The sequence below is a fragment of the Agelaius tricolor genome, unplaced genomic scaffold (assembly GCF_023055355.1).
Source record: "Agelaius tricolor isolate 1412-34295 unplaced genomic scaffold, bAgeTri1.0.p SCAF_14, whole genome shotgun sequence".
Taxonomy (NCBI): Eukaryota; Metazoa; Chordata; class Aves; order Passeriformes; family Icteridae; genus Agelaius; species Agelaius tricolor.
This window is the reverse complement of record NW_027269274.1, coordinates 13,899,735-13,916,649: the sequence shown is the minus strand read 5'-3', so window position 1 is coordinate 13,916,649 and position 16,915 is coordinate 13,899,735. Positions and strand designations below refer to the sequence as shown.

The window sequence follows — 16,915 nt, the reverse complement described above, 5'->3', positions numbered from 1 at the left end:
GCGGGCGCGGCTCTGTCGGCGGTGCCGGAGCTCCGGGCGGTCGGAGCGGCCCCGCGCCCCCGCCCGGCCGCAGCAGCAGGTGTCGGTGACGGCGGTGGCAGCAGCGAGGGAGTTAAAGCCCGCGGCGGCGGGAGGAGGGGGGACTGCGAGCGAGCGGGCGGGCGGCGGCAGCGGCGGCGGGAGGAGGGGGCCGAGGCGGAGCAGGCGGCGGCGGGAGGAGGGGGACCGGGGAGCAGGCAGCAGCGGCAGGAGGGGACCGAGGAGCCGGCGGCGGCAGCAGCAGCCGGGTTGCTAGGGATGGAGAGATCCCGTGTCACCCGGATGTGAGTGTCATGTTGGCCCAAACTCGGAGGGATTTGGCAGCGGCGAAGCAGCAGCGGCAGGAGGAGGAGGAGCAGCAGCAGCCCCTCGCACGTCTCTAGTCACTACCATGGGGGTCGGGTAGCGGGTAGCGCAGGGGCAGCGCGCACCTGGCTCGGGGTGGGGTTGGGGGGCGTCTCTGCCCTTTTTTCTTTTTTCATTTTCCTCTCACACGCTGGAGAAAGTGAGAAAAATGCACCAGCAGCCGCAGCCCGAGCAGCACCCTGAAGGTAAGAGCCGGGGCGCCCACCAAGGGCAGCGGCGTGCTTGGGGCTGAGGGGAGGGTGGGGGCGGGGGAGGATTTATGAGGGATTTGGGAGTCGGGGATTGGGGGGATTAGGGAAGGGGTTGAGGATGGGGTCGGTTTGGGATGGGAAAGGAATGAGCGGCTGTGTTCGAGGAGGGACCGCGAAGGGCAGGGGCTGAGGCGAAGGCGGGACAAGGTGCTGCCCTCGGCGTGTGACCAGCGTGCGAGTGCATTTATGCGCGTCTGTCCCTTGTCCTGGGGCCATTAATATCAGCTGCCGGAGGACGCGGCTGGGGCTGCGTTTGCCTCATCCGTGTGTACCTGGGGCTGAACCTGGCCGGAGCCACGGCTCCCGGAGGCTGCCCCGGGCCGGGCGGGAGGGCGGCGGGGCCGAGGGCAGGGCGGCGGGCGCGATGCGCTCGGCCCCTGCCCGGCGGGGCGCACGGGGGCGAGACGCGGGGCTCCGCGCCGCTAATCCGCTCCGCCGACGGGCTCCGGCGCTGCCACAGCCCCCGCTGTTGTTTATAAATGATTCCTCCCTCCTCAATCAGTAGCAAGTTTGTGTTGCCCCCGAGGAACGCAGTCACCCGGGCTTTGTTTCCCTTTCGAGCATCCATTTAAAAAGACGATGGCTATATAGATAGATGAGTAGGTGGGTGGTTTATTTGCGCCGAGCCACGTTTCATGGCATCCCGAAGGGCAGGCGGAAGGCGGGGGAGATGGCTGTGCCATTGCATTTATATCTGGGGGAGGGAAAAAAAAAAAAAAAAAAGAGGGGGCGGGAGGGGAAGCAGGGATGCTTTGGGAAAATGTTGGAGGTAGCTGTGCCACCTTTGCCCCCGCGGCGGCTCTGCCCCCCGTGTCACCCAGCTGTTGATGCGCCGCCGCTGGCCAGCGCTCGCCGCGCCGGTGCCGCTCCCCGCGGCAGCTCCGTGGGGGCCCCGCCGTGACCCCCCCACTCCCCGCCGCCATCCCGGGGAGCCATCTTAGGGCATTTGCATCTTAGGGCTCCCGCGCCCCCGGAGCGGGGGCCGGCGCCGGCCTCGGCCGCGTTCGCGGCGCTCCCGTGGTCTGTGCCCCCCGTCTGGAGCGGGAGGGCTGCGCTTTCCCTGTCTCTCCGCTGCTTGACGGGGAGAGATTTTTCCTCCCCTGCCTGGGTAGATCGGTTTCACAGTCATCTCTCTTGCCTGCCCGAATTCCCAGCACGTATATTGTGCCGTTCCTCCATTTTTTTCCCCACCCAGGCATCAAGTTTTGAATCGCGCTCAGGAGCCTCTCCTTCCTACAGGTGCATGTAGGAGTAGACTGTTGCGCTAGTCAAAGAGCTCGCGAGGAAGGATCCTTGCGAGGAGGTGGTGTTTTGCCTCTTTGCTGTCATCTGCATAAAGAGCACTCGTTTATTATTTGGAAGGTGCAGTTTGTTTTTTAAATTCTCATCAAGAAGCAAAACCCAACACCATCCTTTTACAGAACCAGAGCTTATCCTTTTACAATGGGTCCGTGGTTGTGATTCCTTGTGCACAAGACAGCAGAGCTTTGTGAACGTGTTTATCACAGACAGTATTGGATCTTCACTTGTGGGAGGCATCCACGCATTTTTCTGTGAGAATGCAAAGCAGGGCAAGATTTAACTTGCTTACAGAACTTCCCCCTCTACCTTGCTGCTTATTCTTAATTGAACAATGCGTAAGAATTTGGAACAACTATTCTTTTGACCAAAATAAATTGAGAGAGTAGTAAATGCAAAGGTGCTACAGCAAACTTGATCTTAAAGGGTGGGTATGGTTTACTGAATAAACACAACGACAGGAAGGCTTCCATCCAGTTAGACATTGTAAGTGGAAGAATCAAAATGAGAAGCTTTTGTGTGTCAATACTTAGATCAATCTTGAAGTTGTAAAACTGATTCCCAAGCATATTTTCTACTGTTCAATTGCACATACCACAGCACAAGTGTATGCATATGTGTCTGTAATGCAAACATCATGCTGCCAGGAGGTCTTAGAACAATCTTTTTGTATTGGAGCCATTTTAGTGTAAAGCAATTATAACCAGTACTTTTTTTCTTTTGTCCCACAGAGGTGAACTATGCAAGTAGCACCAGGATTCCTCTCCCTGGTGACGGACCAGCTATTCAGTCAAACAGTTCAGCACCATCCAAGCAAACTGTTCTATCTTGGCAAGCTGCAATCGATGCTGCTAGACAAGCAAAGGCTGCCCAAAACATGAGTACCACCACAGCCCAGCCTGTAGGATCTCTGTCCCAAAGAAAACGCCAGCAATATGCCAAGAGCAAAAAACAGGGTAATACGTCCAATAGTCGGCCACCCCGTGCCCTTTTCTGTTTATCCCTCAACAATCCAATACGAAGAGCCTGCATTAGTCTAGTAGAATGGAAGTATCCTTTCTTGCAGTTGGCTTTTTAAATGGCTTTCTTACATTTTCTGATCATATAAAGGGGATTGTTTTATAGGCTCTCTTGGAGCATCACAACTTACATGTTACATCACTTGTATGTGTGGGTAACTGTCATTAATGTCAATGGGAGTTAATTTGGCTTCAGTTGCTGTTAAAGATAGTCTCTTGTGTCATATTGACACAGAATATCATTTACTGAAGTAGGCAGCTCGGAGTCAGAGGAGCGCTCATAGCTGTTCTTTTTTTCTGGGAGAGGTTGGGGACCATTTTCAAGCTAACATCATATTCCAGCAAAATCTCTGCATTGCATTTTTGCCTTTCCAAATAAGGAAGAATGGATGGGAATGTATTTAGCCATCCAGTGTTAGGGAGATGGCCAAAGATGTCAAACCTATATCTTCCATATTGCAATTTGGGGTACTGCCATTAGGGCAAATGAGTCAGATGTAGAAATCTTTTTAAAAAGATTGTTTTTCCAATACTAGAAGAAGGGAATATTTTTACTTAAGCCAAGGGACTGTTCTAAGTACACACCAGTGTCTGAAATACAATAATCTTCTGAGCTTGTACAACTTATGTCTCCCACCAAACGTATTTGGAAGCATGTTCATCTAGATGGGAGAGCAGAGATGCTGCCTTGTGTTCATGATGACCTGTGTGATGGGAAATCCTTTAGTTCAGTGGTTATGATGTGGAAATATGTGCATTTCTCTGTCAGAATGGACAGTGTGTTGGTTTAGTGTATTATTTAATTACCAAGAAAAGCTTTGAAATAGAAAATAGTTTTGCTGGGGTACAAGGAGAAAAATGTTAGCATATTAGCCATGGCAACATCCCTGTAATGGGAAACAGCTGTTCAAGACAGTAGATTACTGAAGTAAAACTCAATTTGTTACTATAAACAGAACAGCCAACCTGGCAATAAGAGCTGTTACTCATTGGTGCTTCTCAGTTCTTTGTACAAAATTCAATTGCAAATTAAAGATAGTGAAATGGCTTCTTCTTTCATTTAAACTGGTAGAAGTCCAACTAATTTCAGTAAATTGGCCTCTCCTTGGCTAAGGTCAGGTAAATGAAATTACTATGGATCTGGAGTGGAATAACTCAGCGAGAATTTGTCCCAGCAGCACCACATCATAAAACAAGATTGTCAGTCTTGTGATGGTATCCAGGCTGGAAAATGCTGTTCTAACTTTATTTTGTACACAATGTAGCAGCTGTTCACGTTGATCTGCTTTGTAGACATAAAAGTGGCCCTCAAGATGACAAACTTTTAATAGGCCAGCAAACAAAATGTAACACACCTTTAGGACATATGGGCTTTGTAGGACTTTCTTTTTCCCCCTATTTTTTCCCAGGGAAATTTTTAAACTGACAAAAATATGCTTTTGAATATATTTAGTACTCTTACCCCCAGTCTTTTATTGGACTCTTATGGAAGCATATCCAGAAGTTGTGCATCAAAGGATGCCAAAAATTGTAGCTGAGGTCCAAGCAGTTATTTTCCAAGCTCCCACAGATGGGCTCATCTTGGTACCTCCATGTTCCTGGTCATTGAGAACAGTAAAATATCTTGTGAGAAAGGAAAATCAATGATGAACTGAAGGATGAACTTCATATCATGAATTTTAAGAAAAGGAAGGCATTTTTTTCTGGAAGACAGAAGGAATCTCCAGGTTCCCACTGCTGTTGCCCAGCCCTAGTATAGAAAGCAGAGCTGCAGTCCATGCTGTTGTCAGTGTGGAAGTCTGTAGCCTCTCTTTGTGTGGCTGCCAAGCCAGCCATATTCTATCTCTATTATATTCTATTTTCTAGTCAACTCACCTAATCTTTCATCTGGCTTGGCCAAAGCCAGGCTTCAGGAATACAACTGTGAGAGACGTGGAGTGGCTCAGAAATTTCCTGTGTCAAGTGCACAGCTTTCTAGCTCTCCTGTAAGAGAACAGTTGTGGTTTTCTGGCAATCTTTCCCATATCCTGCTATGAACTCTATTTCCAATGGTTTTCCTCCTTTGGACAAATGTATATTTATGAAACCTTTATATAAGGATGGAAGAGCTCCATGAGTATTCCTTGCCCATTATGATGACCTGCATGTAGATTTAAGAGTGGATAATTATATTCATCTTTGGAATTTAATGTAAAGTGCTCTGTGACAGCATGAGTAATAGTTTTCACTCTTCTCAAAAGGAAGAGGACGTTGAAGGATCATTGTGATGGAAAATAATATGGTATATATAGTGCTATAACTAAAGGTGATGGAGTGTTTGTCAGAGTTATCAGTCAAAAGATTGCCTTAAAGCAAAGACTTGCTTTACCATTGTTGATGCTGGAATGGAGAACTAGACTTAAAAGTTTGCAGATACTCCTAAGTCACGAGTTCCTTAACGAGATTTTCCAGACCATTTGACATATTTATACTACTGTCTATTTTTGCCAATTGTGTGGCCTTAGCTGTTTACATCCCATTCCCAGAAGATGATTCTAATTCAACTAATCATAATTTGGTAAGTAATCTTGATTTTTTTGTTTGCTGTGCTTTTAACGTGATTAACTGCTAGTATTTGAGATTTCAGCAAATATAGGTAATTTCAGCAAAAGAATTTGGTATATATGTATTATACAAAATGTATTTGGAATTGCTTTGTGTTCCACCCCCCCCCTCCCCCAGTATTACATGTTACTTTGTCATATGTTCAAAATTAGGCTTTTTATCAGTAAAATTCTTTGGAAAGAAATGTGCATTAATATGCTGTGTATCTCCATATATTTGTGTGGCAAAAAAGTTTTAATTTGTTTCTTTGCTCATATTATTACATACATTTACTAGCTGTTACTGTTTCTGGCACTTGTTTCAGACTTGAAGGTTTACTGCCTTTCCTAGTGTACTTGTCTACTCTGTTTGCAGTTTTTAATGGTGTTATTTGGCTGTTTATTTTACTGGGTATTTTAATGTTTAATGAGAGGATGGTGGGAGATTTTGCATTAATACATTTTAAAGTGATAGGAACATCAATGTGAATTTTCAAAGCAGTCACTGCTGGTATAAATGATCTTTCAAAAAAAGGATGGTATTGCAGTAAGTGGTGTGTAGAGATGTATTTCTTTGGTTGAAAATAGTATACTAGGGTTGTACTTGAAAAGATAAAATGGAAACTAATTTTTTAAAATTCTCTAAAACTTACAAAGGCTGTCAAGGGTAATATTGAATTACATTGTAATGATTTTGTTGTTTATATGAAGTTCCATCTTGAAATAGTAGAGTGGTTTTGTGCACTCATAATCTGCATGTGACTCTTTGGATGGGAAAGGAAATTCATGAAATAAAGAACTGGGTACCAAGAAGTAGATAATTTTGTATTCGTTTACCTGGAAAATTAGGGTTGATATCAGGTCTTCTATTTTATGAACATATTTGGGTAATTTGTGGTGTGTATATGTTTATTTTTCTAGAAGTAATTACTTTGTGCAGATGACTTTTTAATTGCAATTAAGTAAATATGGACAATAAAAATTGCTGATGAAAGGCAGAATAATTCAGGTCAGTGTAAAGAAAGAGTTATGCAGCTGTGTATCCAGCCAACCAACAGATTTTCTTTCTTTTCCCCTGAGAAATTCAGGGCACAAATCTCCATAGCTGTCAGTCCACCCCGAGATCTGCTAATAACCAATTTCAGAAAGCATTACATGAAAAGGGTAAAGTAGTTCTTGTGTCAGAGGCTAATCATTTTGAAAAATGTTTCTAGCATTAGTTTTGTTAGGTTACTGTCTGGTGTTTCTGAGCCAATTTCAATTCTACAATGTGCTGATGTTCAGAAGGACAATGGACATTTTCATCCCTGCTGACTTCCCTTTTTCTTATTTGATGTGGCCAGTCTAGTCTAAGGAATAATTGGTGTCTTTTTTTTTCTTATAGTAAGAGATTCTTAAACTTTCTTGATTTTAAGTAGAAGGGCTCTTGAACCCCTCCAATTATCTGTATGTAAAGTTTAGTTGGCCATTAAGTGATCTCAAATTCTCATTTAAATTTGCATCCTGTTTATCCTGAACTTGGGTCTTTGCACTAAGTTTGCTCAAAGAGCAGCATTTATACTGGCCATGTACTTTGAGCTGCTGGGACAGATTTAAAGTCAATAAGGGAGCACACAGACAGATCCTGTGTGTTTAGTCTAATAAAATAAATAGTTCTGGAATGAGCAGCATTGGCTTTTTCTATGACTGGGGTTCTCTACCATGAAATATGTTACCCAGTGGTCTGGGTCCATGTCTCTCTTCTGGAATTTCACTGACAATTTTCCTTGATGGGTGTGGATTCCAGTGCACTGTGAGGGAATACAGAAGAGCTGAGTGAGAAATCTTCAGGCTTGCTTGGGAGCCTGCTGGATCCTGTGTTTCCTGCTGCTTGAGGTGCTTGTGTCAATAAGTGCTGGAGAGAGGACAGTCTTACAATGGGAATAGGGATTATTCTGTTAATAATGTTCAGACCTTTCCTCTGGTTTGTGAACAGGCCAAATATTAATCATCATTGAACCTTTGACAGGATTTTGGCTCCCCTGGTCCTGCTAGGAGACCCCACTTTGGCTCTAATTCAAGTTCATAAATTTTAGTTTGCATATGGATATTATATCTGGCTTGGTTCTCTCAATGCTGCTACATTGAATTGAATAGATGAATTGCTTTCCATCAGCTAGCTGAACTGGCTCCATTTGTTTTTTTACATTTGTAAACAGAAAATGAAGTATTTATACATGTGGGGTTTTTCTATGAACATGAAATAGACATAATTTGTAATCAGCCTCAGGGAAAACCAGTGTTCCACTGGTAAATGGGAACTAGAAATGTAAACTTGTTCATTTCTGGTTGGGCTCAAGAGAAGGTAAATACGTGAGAATCTGAGCAGGCCAAGTGTTCATCCTTTATGACTTGGAAAGTTTGCAGTGGCGACCTCAGTGCAGGATGCATGTGCAGAGCAGGTGTTCCCTCCTCTCTGTGGTGGGAGGGAAAAGGCAGAGCCTGTTTGATGGAGTTTCCAAGAGTTGTAAAAGAAACCTGAGAGGGTTTCTGAGTCTGTCTTTGCCTGTGGCTGAGCCAGTGAAACACTGACCCTGTATCAACCACCCAAACTCTGGTTGTGTGAGCCATGTTTTCCCTTTCTTGTTAATGCCTCCAACACAAAGTGACTTAAATGTTGCAGCAGTAATGGCAAAATGAATTTTAGAACCAAATATATAACAAACATTGTAAGAAACACGTATATGTGTCTTAAGAGAAATAGTGAATCAAATGCATCTTTATGTATTTTTTAAAAATAGGCTGTATCTTAGGTATCATTTATTCTTGGAAATGAATCTATCTTTAATCCTAAATATCTTACGATAAAGGTCTGTGAGAGGGTTCCAAACCCTTCCTTTTGGAACAGTAGACTATTTATAGAAAACTGGTGGTGCAAGGATGGTTCCACTGTGTGTTTCTGTGTTGGTCACTTGTCTTGGATTTGCAAGCTGTGATTACTGATGTTTTTGTGACAGAGCCAGCAGCATGCTATGAGATATTTATGATAATTTGGGGAAGCAACAGAAGGTTTTTTCAGTATATTGGTGACTGAGCTAAGCAGATGGTAATGGTAAGGAGTCCCTTTCATTATTAGTTTTTTTTAATATGTTTGTGTTCTGAATGTACAAGTTCTGGTTTGTGTTTGGCCTTTTTGCCTGTCTCTGGGATCAAGGGTGCAGTACAGTTACCTCCTTCCTCAGGGGATGCATGGTCATACTCTGCCAGGCTAGAGGTGTGAGTGGTGGGTGATACAAGGCAATGCATTCAAACAAAGCAGGAGTGCAGAACCAAATTCAGTCTGGGCTGTGCTTGACCATTTGTCAAGGGTTATGGTCCTGCGTTCTATGGGAAATTTTGTGTAATCCCTTGTCTAAAACACCTTGATGTGTCTTTGATGTGTGCCAGGAGAGGAAGGAGAAAGGGATCCTCTTTTTGGTGTTTTAGCTGGAGTAGTTCTCTCATGGCTGTGTGTATTTCATGGACTGCAGCACAGAGTGATGAACTTAAGCCTCAATTCTACTTTATCAATAATTAGTCTCTTATCACTGAGTGTACTGACAGAATTGGCCCTGTTCTTCTCCAAGTAGATGGCTGAAAGTATTATGGAACTGAGAAGTTTTCTGTTAGAGCAGGGGCAATGTACTTTGGGATGAAATCCTGCTTCATAATTTAAGGTAGTTTCTTTCATCTGCTTTCAGAAGTTTCAGGTGATCTGAACTTTCCATGCTTAATTGAGCTCTTCTTTTTGGAAGTGTTTCTTGTCTAAGCTTGATAAGAAACAGTTTCTAGCAGGAAGGGCTTCCTGTGTATATATTTTATTTCTGTTTCTGTCTTTTCCTTTATTCCTCATCTGTGCTGTGTTATTTCCCTTCATGTCGCTTGTCTTTAACTTTCCACTCATTTCTTTCTTGTTATCTTTTTGCCTTTACCCCCTGGCTTCCCTCTGTGTTTTCTCTTCTGTTTGTCCTCTTGTGCAGCATGCTTTTCTCTATCTCCTTCTCCCACCTCAATTTGTCTTCCTGGTGTCATCCTGCTGTCCCATGTTCTGTTCTGTGCTTTGCCTCCTGCTGCCTTTCCTATTGCCCAACTTGCACTTCTTTCTTTATCATGTGCAGGCAGACCAGCACCCTCCAATGGATTTTGGCCCTGGTCAAGACATTGTTGGTTATTCTTTTTCTTTCCTTCCTTTTAATAAGTAAATATGAACAGTCAGAAGGCATCCATCCATCCAGAGTTGCTGGAGATGACACCCCTGAAGTCTGAGTTGAATTTTTGGTTGCACTGCATCTCTTGTGTCTAGACCCCCAAGGTTTGTGTGGTGACAATCTGTTCTACTTGAGCAGAGATTGGCAGCAGAGTCAGGGGTGGGAGACCCAGCTGTGTACATGACAGCAAATTGCCAAAGTCCCATGAGGAAAGAACTTGCCTGTAGTGCACAAAGGGCCCCTAATGTTGATGACAGGTCTCTGTACCCCTGATAAGAGGATTTTTCAGCCTGGTCTGAGTGCCACTGTCAGTGGGGAAGCCTCTGAGGGAGGCCATGTCTCTCTCAGCCTGTGCTGGCAGGGCAGTGCTGATGCTCCTGGATGCCTCTTCTTTATCCCGAGGCCTGGGAGAGCCTTGGTGGGGGACACTGCTGGAGAAAGGCAATGTTTGTGTCCTACTTTCAGGCCAAGATTTCCTCTGTAAGGAGCTTTATGGGGCTCTTTGAGTCCCTTCAGCAGGAGGAAAGCCAGTGTTGTGCCTTCAATGTAGGGCACAGCAGGAGAGTGCTCTGAGGAGAACCGGGTGAACTCTTGACTTAGAGGTGTCAAGCTTCCTGTCCTTATCTCATTAGCAACTCGATGACTCATTCAGTTCTGGGGCCACATGACTAATTAATCCATCCATTGAAAAGGTTGTTGGTTTTTACGTGGCACCCAGTTGTCCTTTATAAGGAGATTATCTGAAAATATTGTTGTAGAATTCTATAAATTTTAATCTCATTTAGTAAATAATTCTAAAAATTTTTTGTTTAATTGCTAAGTGCTCAATGTTGTATCTTAGAAGGATTTCTGTGTTTATCTACTGTCTTTGCCATGTTTACTTTTTCAGTTCAAGGGTCTTTAAGGCCTGGCTCTCTTTCCACTCACTTAGAGAAATCTTCCAATCTAAATAGCTTTCTGATATTGTGTTTCTGATATTTTTCTATCTTTGGATTCTTAGCTAATGCACTCTCCTAATGTCCCTGTTAGCTGGCATCAAAGTCACTCAAGTAAACTTTTGAGGAAAGATGCAAGATAATTTGGACTCTACTGAAAATACTTCACTTTGCTTGGGAAAACATAGTGGAGACCTTAGAATGACTTATGTACACTTAGCCAAGCTACCCATACTAAAGATACCAGATTAATTTGTTGTAAGAGAAAATATCATTAAGTTTTATCTGAAAAAGATTAAAAAATGTGGGATCTAATTGTAACTGATACACCACAGGAATTTTATATTGTGCCTTGATTCGAGTCAATGAAATGTATTTATGTGTCTGTGTATGAATAGGAGGGGCCCATGAGAAAGTCATTGGCTCAATTTTGAAAAAAAAAAAAAATCCCCACACATTTAATTAAAATAGGAGACTTGGGTAGTTTTTTTGTCTATATGCATATGCTCTGAGGGATAGTTCTGATAATGTTTTTTGCTATTTTTCATGTACATTGATACCCTGACATGTATTTTCTTGTTCAAAAACCCATTAAATAACTATTTAACTAGAAGAACAACATGCCTTATCTCTCTGAAAATGAATAATAAAATTATTTCATGGTTATTAGGTGAAAGAGAGTGCATCAGTAACCTTTGCACATTTGCAAGAATTTCTCAAGAGATGACATTTCTGCAAGGGGATCATAAAAAAAGATTGTAATTTAGTACTCATCCCTATCTCCTATTTCAATTCTTTGTTTAATATTACTGTTAGCTCAAAACTTCAGTAACATGCATTAACTAATGATTATCGATTACTTTGATTTTTCAATGTGGATTTTGAATTTAGGAATTCTTTTTTCTTTTGTGTTGCAATGCACACCTCTGCAAAACAGATGAAAATTCTGAGTTAGAGTTTCAGTCCCACTTTATCCTGCAGTAAGTTCTGTGCACTGTCTGTGCTGCACTACCCCAGTAATGTGACATAGCTCTTGAGTTTTTCTGGTGAATGTAATTGCATGTGTCAAGTCCATCCCTTGCTGTGAATGAAACAGAAATTATATTTCATATATTATATTTCTGGTGTAGGAAGAGAGACATTCCCAAAGGAAAGCTGTGACCAGGATGACTGGCAATTTCCAAATGGCAGAAAGGGCATTTGCGTTTGTAGAGGTGTGGGAGTCACACAGTCAAGTCCTTGTTCCTGTTCAGTTTATTTTGTGTGTCCCAGTACAACTTCATCTGTGCTGAAGTAGCTGATCCTAAAATGTCTGTTTGGAGTATAAGGGTATGTGAAGATCTGCAGTTTGGTGTTACAGATTTCAGGTAATGACACTACAAAACTTTTTTTTTTTTTTTCAATATGCAAGGCAGAGCTTCTCTGCTGTCCAGACCAGAAGGTCTTACAAAAAGATGTACTTAATCATTCCCATTTGAAAGGAAATGTTTTTTCCATGTTCAAAGTGGCAAGCTTGTTCCTGTGGGGAATTCCTGCAAAGGGCCTGTCCCTCCTTCAAGAGGTTTGCTGGTAGTGCACTGCTGGCAAGCTGCCTGGGGAGAGAGCATGCACAGAAAGGGCTCTTCTGCTATTAGAGCCTAAAGTCAGTCCCCAGACAGAATAGTGCTGCACTGGTAGAGAAAACTCTTTTTTTGGGTTTCTTTATGTGGAGAGCAGTGTTTCCCCACTCTCTTTTTCCCTTACTCCCTGCTTGATGAAGATATGTCTGTGAAATATTTAAGTATAGACTGATTGTAATAAAAGTAAACCTGTTAATTTAAAAATATAGAACAGTCATATTAGTTACTGTATCATTTGAGTGGCCAGTGGGGAAAGTAGTTAGATTTGGTATCAAAATAGCTATAATTGAAATATAAATTAAGCATTTAAGATGAGTGGGGGAAGTCTGTACTTTATATGCAAACTGTTGAAGTAGAGTAAAAGTAGATTTTGAAATACTCTGAAAAAACCCATGAAAAATCCTGGTGATAAAACTATTTTCCTGACTTTTACGTAAAGCATGTGAATTTCTTGTTTACTCCAATATTGGGTATGTAAACCTAACAAAACACTAGTTATGGTTTTGTTCCTTGACAACAGCTGCTATGCTAAAGGAAACCCTGAAAGTTGTTTCTGGAAGTTTTACTCAAAACCAGAACACCATAAAACTGAGAAGCTTTCCATGTTGCCATGAATTAATGCCACACCAAATGCAGATTGCCATAAATATTACTTGGATTTTTTCTATAAACCTGTTTTAAAACTCTAGGTTGTGCAGAGTTTGGGTGTTTACTTTCTTTTAAAAAGATGTTCAGATCAGATGTATCTTAGGCTTTGAGAACTGTGCTTGTTTTTAGCATGGTTTGGGTGTGAGTGCTGTGTCTTGGAATACCAGAGTTGGAACCCATGGTTTTTCAAGGGCTGGTCAAGGATGGCTTGCTTAATTGGAGCAGAACTGGAATAATTGTATGCTTTTAGAAAGCTGGTCCCTGAGTATTTCAAAAGATTCATGTAGCTGTTAAATCAACTGAAATGCAGTTTCTAATCTGGTGAGCTTTAATGACAAACTGTTTTTGGTCATGGTTAATTGAATGTGTGATTTGGTTTGCTATTCATTTTGCAAGAACTCAGATTTGTTTATCCTTCTGTCATGCACCAAAACCTTTCTTTTGCAGGGCCATCTTAAGAATAGGGCCACAAAGAAAGGTTAAATGAATATATAGTGATAGTGGGAGAATATTAATTAGGATGGAAGTGATTTTTTTTTTTGTTTTGGACATTGTGTAATCATTTGTGATAACATTTTCATTTAATGAATTGCAAATTGAATATCATTGTATTTCCTCCCCACTGCCTGCTTCAGAAGAGATTGAGACTGAGTGTTGTTTCTGCTTCTATAAGATTCACTTGGTAAAGCCAATTAGCCACTTAGAATTGTTTGTGATCCTTTTCATGGTTATTTTTATGAAGAAAAGGGCTTTTAGAACTCCTTTGGTTTTTTGAAGAATTCTTTGATGGTACAGTGTGGTATTTCTCAGAAATGCAGGTGCTTGGCTTCAGATTTGAAGCAAACTTTAGATAAAGGTTTGAAATGTATGCTCATAATTCTGTGATTTTTCAATAAGTCAGCATGGCTGACTATGATGCATAATTTGACTTTTCAGTGTTTTTAGGGATTAATTAAACTTTGAAATCATAGGCAGATTGAGTTGCATGGGTTTGTTTAGTTCTGAATCAAGATTTTTTTCCCCATCCTTCTTAAAAGTTATTGTGCCAGTATATTTTTTGTATAGATGCATGGCTGGAAGTTTGGGCAGTGTCTAAGTCTGTTGCTGTTACAATTTCTTTCACCCTGATCATTATTCAAGGGGGTAGAGAGCTGTTACCAGTTTGCATTCTTGTAGAATTCTTCCTTTGGGTGATGCTGTTATTAAGGACCTGAACCTTGCTATTTGTTAGTGTGGTAAATCAGATAATACAAGCCATGGTCTGTGAGGGTTGGTAAAGGTGAAGGGACCACAGTTGACAAAGAACCTGCAGAAGCTCAGAATTTCGTCTTCAGATTTATTTTTGTTGCAAATTTTCCAGTAATTAAGATACATCAAATATTAGTTTGAGGGAAATAGTTCAGCCTGAAGATTAATTTTCCCAGTTGTTTTAGTTGTCCTTTTCTCTTGTGATACAAGCCAGGTGATATGTTGGGTTTAATCACACCTGACAGGTTTTGTATGTTGTGCTGAGCTACCAGGCAGCATTTCAGTAAAATCTTGTGGGAGATCCAGTGGCACAAAGGAGCCCACAGAGCTGCTTACATTTGTTCAGCATAAAGGAAATCTCTTTACAGGGTAAGAATATGAGCATGAGAAGTGTTTGTTAATAAGGTTCAGTAGTTTAATTATTGTACTTTTCTGGGTTGCTGACGGTGGCTGCAGAGTGCAGCAGCCTCCAGCAAGACGGCATCTTCTGCAGCTCAGCTAATCAGACAAACGCAGTCCTTCCAAGGAACTGAGTAGCAAATACCCCAAAGCTCTATTATGTTTATCAGACATTTTGTTAGTGCAGTTTTCACTCTGTTGGGTTTATTATGGTGCCATTACTGCTTTTTTTTCATGTATTCATCCAGAATCCTTTAAAACACATAGCAATGTTGTGTGGCATTAACATTATTCATCATAAATGATATTTAAGTGATTATATGCTTATCTTCATCACAAGAAGACTTAGTAGTTCTGAGTTCAAGTAACTTTATATCATATTGTATTTGCTATAGAAAAGGAAAAATCTGAAAGAAAGCAACCCACAAAATTACATACCTCTTGTATGTTTATTAAAATAAGGTCTCAAAATCTCATAATGTGACTAACTTCAGAAAAATGAAATGAAATATTCAGTGATAAAAAGGAACAAGGTTTAACTGAACTGTACCTATAAATCTCATGGTATTAAATGATGCTTCCATGTTTGAAAGTTAGAGATGAATCGTTCCAGGTACAAAGTCTGTGACTGGCTCTGTTGGTCCTGTTGAGGTGGTGGAGCTGCTCTCATTCTCAAGGCATAGTGTGGACCAGAAATCTTCTCTCTGTTCTAGTACCAAGCTGAGTGGTACTTAAAATGTTTTACATCTTTTCTTTAGTATAATTAAATCTCATTGAAGTGAGAGTCACTAAACCATGTTTTTGGCAAAGGCCATGTTGTTTTGCTGTGTGTCTGTGTGGTCACAGAGGTGTTGGTGCAAGCCCACCTTAAGCCAGGCACGTGTGCCTTCTGCATTCCTAATGCCATAAGAGGACCTTACCCTGAACTCAAACTTGCTGGAGGCTTTGCAGTCTTAACAACCCCAGTTAATGCAGATTGAGCCCAGACCTGGCCTGTCAGCACGGGTTAGACTTGTGACTTTTTTGTAAAGGACTTGGTCTCCTGTTGTGGGACTGCTTCCCACATCTCTGTTTTCCCTGAGCACTGTGTGGCTCAGTGTGTATCAGTGTGGATGGAAAATGCATGGGCTGCTGATTTAGCCTCAGCTTCTGAGAGCATCTGATTTCTACCAAATAAAGCAGAAACAAACATTTCCAAGTTATTTTTATATGCTATTTGAGAAAAGGGAGAGGAACTTTGTGTTTCCTCTTTCCCCCACATGCAGGCCACTTGTCATCCCAAAACTCAGTCAATGGCAGGCTGAAGGGATCAGGCTTTATTAATTTTCATGCTTACAGAACTGGTTGTTTTCTTTAAAAGGAGCACTGGACTATGTGGGCTAAGAAAGTCAACTAGCTTGGTGCTATAAGGGAAAAGGGTAAGAGAACATAGGTAAGAGACTTTAGCCAAGAACTTCAGGGATGAGCACTGAATGTTTTAGTTTGCCCTGAACTTCTTGGTATTCTTGGACAGGATATTTATCTTTTTAGAATTTTAGTTTCCTGCCTATAAAATAGCTTTCTGCTTTAAAAGGTTGTCGAAAGGAAAAGTAAATTTGAGGCTGTGAAAGATCCAGATATGGTAAATAGGGTTTGTATAGAGAGTGGAATGATATCCAGGGAATTCTCTTAAAGCAGTTCCTTTGTCTTTATCTGGAAATGGTTTGGCTGACGTTCTGGTGAGTGCTTCTGGAGAATTTTGTTGTTAGAATCTATATTTTAAATTTGAGTACGTAGAGTGTTTTGGCAGCAAATTTTGGCGAAGAAAAAGTGATTGGTAGTGGCAATATGGGAACAGAAGGAACAGCCACTGTTCCCATAGTGATACAGCAGAAGCAGTGACATTTAGGTAAACAGCAGTAGGACAGGAAATTTGGGGGAGTTAATGTTAGATGTCTCAGAAGATACAGTAAGCTTCCAGGCAGAGTCTCATGTGTATCTGGAAATGCTAATGTTAAGCCTCTATTTGCTATATTGGTGGCAAAAGCACCCCTCAGTATTTAATTGGGAAGTTCAGTGATTCCTTGAACAGGTGATCTGTCAATGAAGCCAAGGCAGGCTGCACCCCATTCAGCAGAAATTGCACATGACCAAAGAAAAGGTGATAATTTGAGTGTTAAAAAGGATGGGAGCTGTCCAGCTGGTGGGAATGGTACCACTGAAGGTGTTTTTAAATTGCAAGATTCTGTCTTCAGAAATGTTTGAATTCTGCATTTCATCACTTAGCAATAAAAAGATAGAATGA

At 41.7% G+C, this 16,915-nt stretch overlaps 1 protein-coding gene across 6 annotated transcripts in view; it reads left to right on the top strand.

Moving 5' to 3' along the window:
• Window positions 1-219: 219 nt before the first annotated feature.
• The window catches only part of CACNA1D (calcium voltage-gated channel subunit alpha1 D), a 168,902-nt gene continuing 152,206 nt past the window's right edge, over window positions 220-16,915 (top strand). For 3 of the 6 annotated variants that reach the window (XM_071439780.1, XM_071439779.1, XM_071439775.1), the window contains exons 1-3: window positions 222-590; window positions 2,687-3,005; window positions 5,426-5,531. In XM_071439780.1, the coding sequence (XP_071295881.1) occupies window positions 554-590; window positions 2,687-3,005; window positions 5,426-5,531 (462 nt within the window). In that variant the 5' untranslated portion in view covers window positions 222-553. Of the gene's footprint in view, window positions 591-2,686; window positions 3,006-5,425; window positions 5,532-16,915 lie in introns of all 6 variants that reach the window. The other 3 variants (XM_071439777.1, XM_071439776.1, XM_071439778.1) reach the window with 2 other exon arrangements.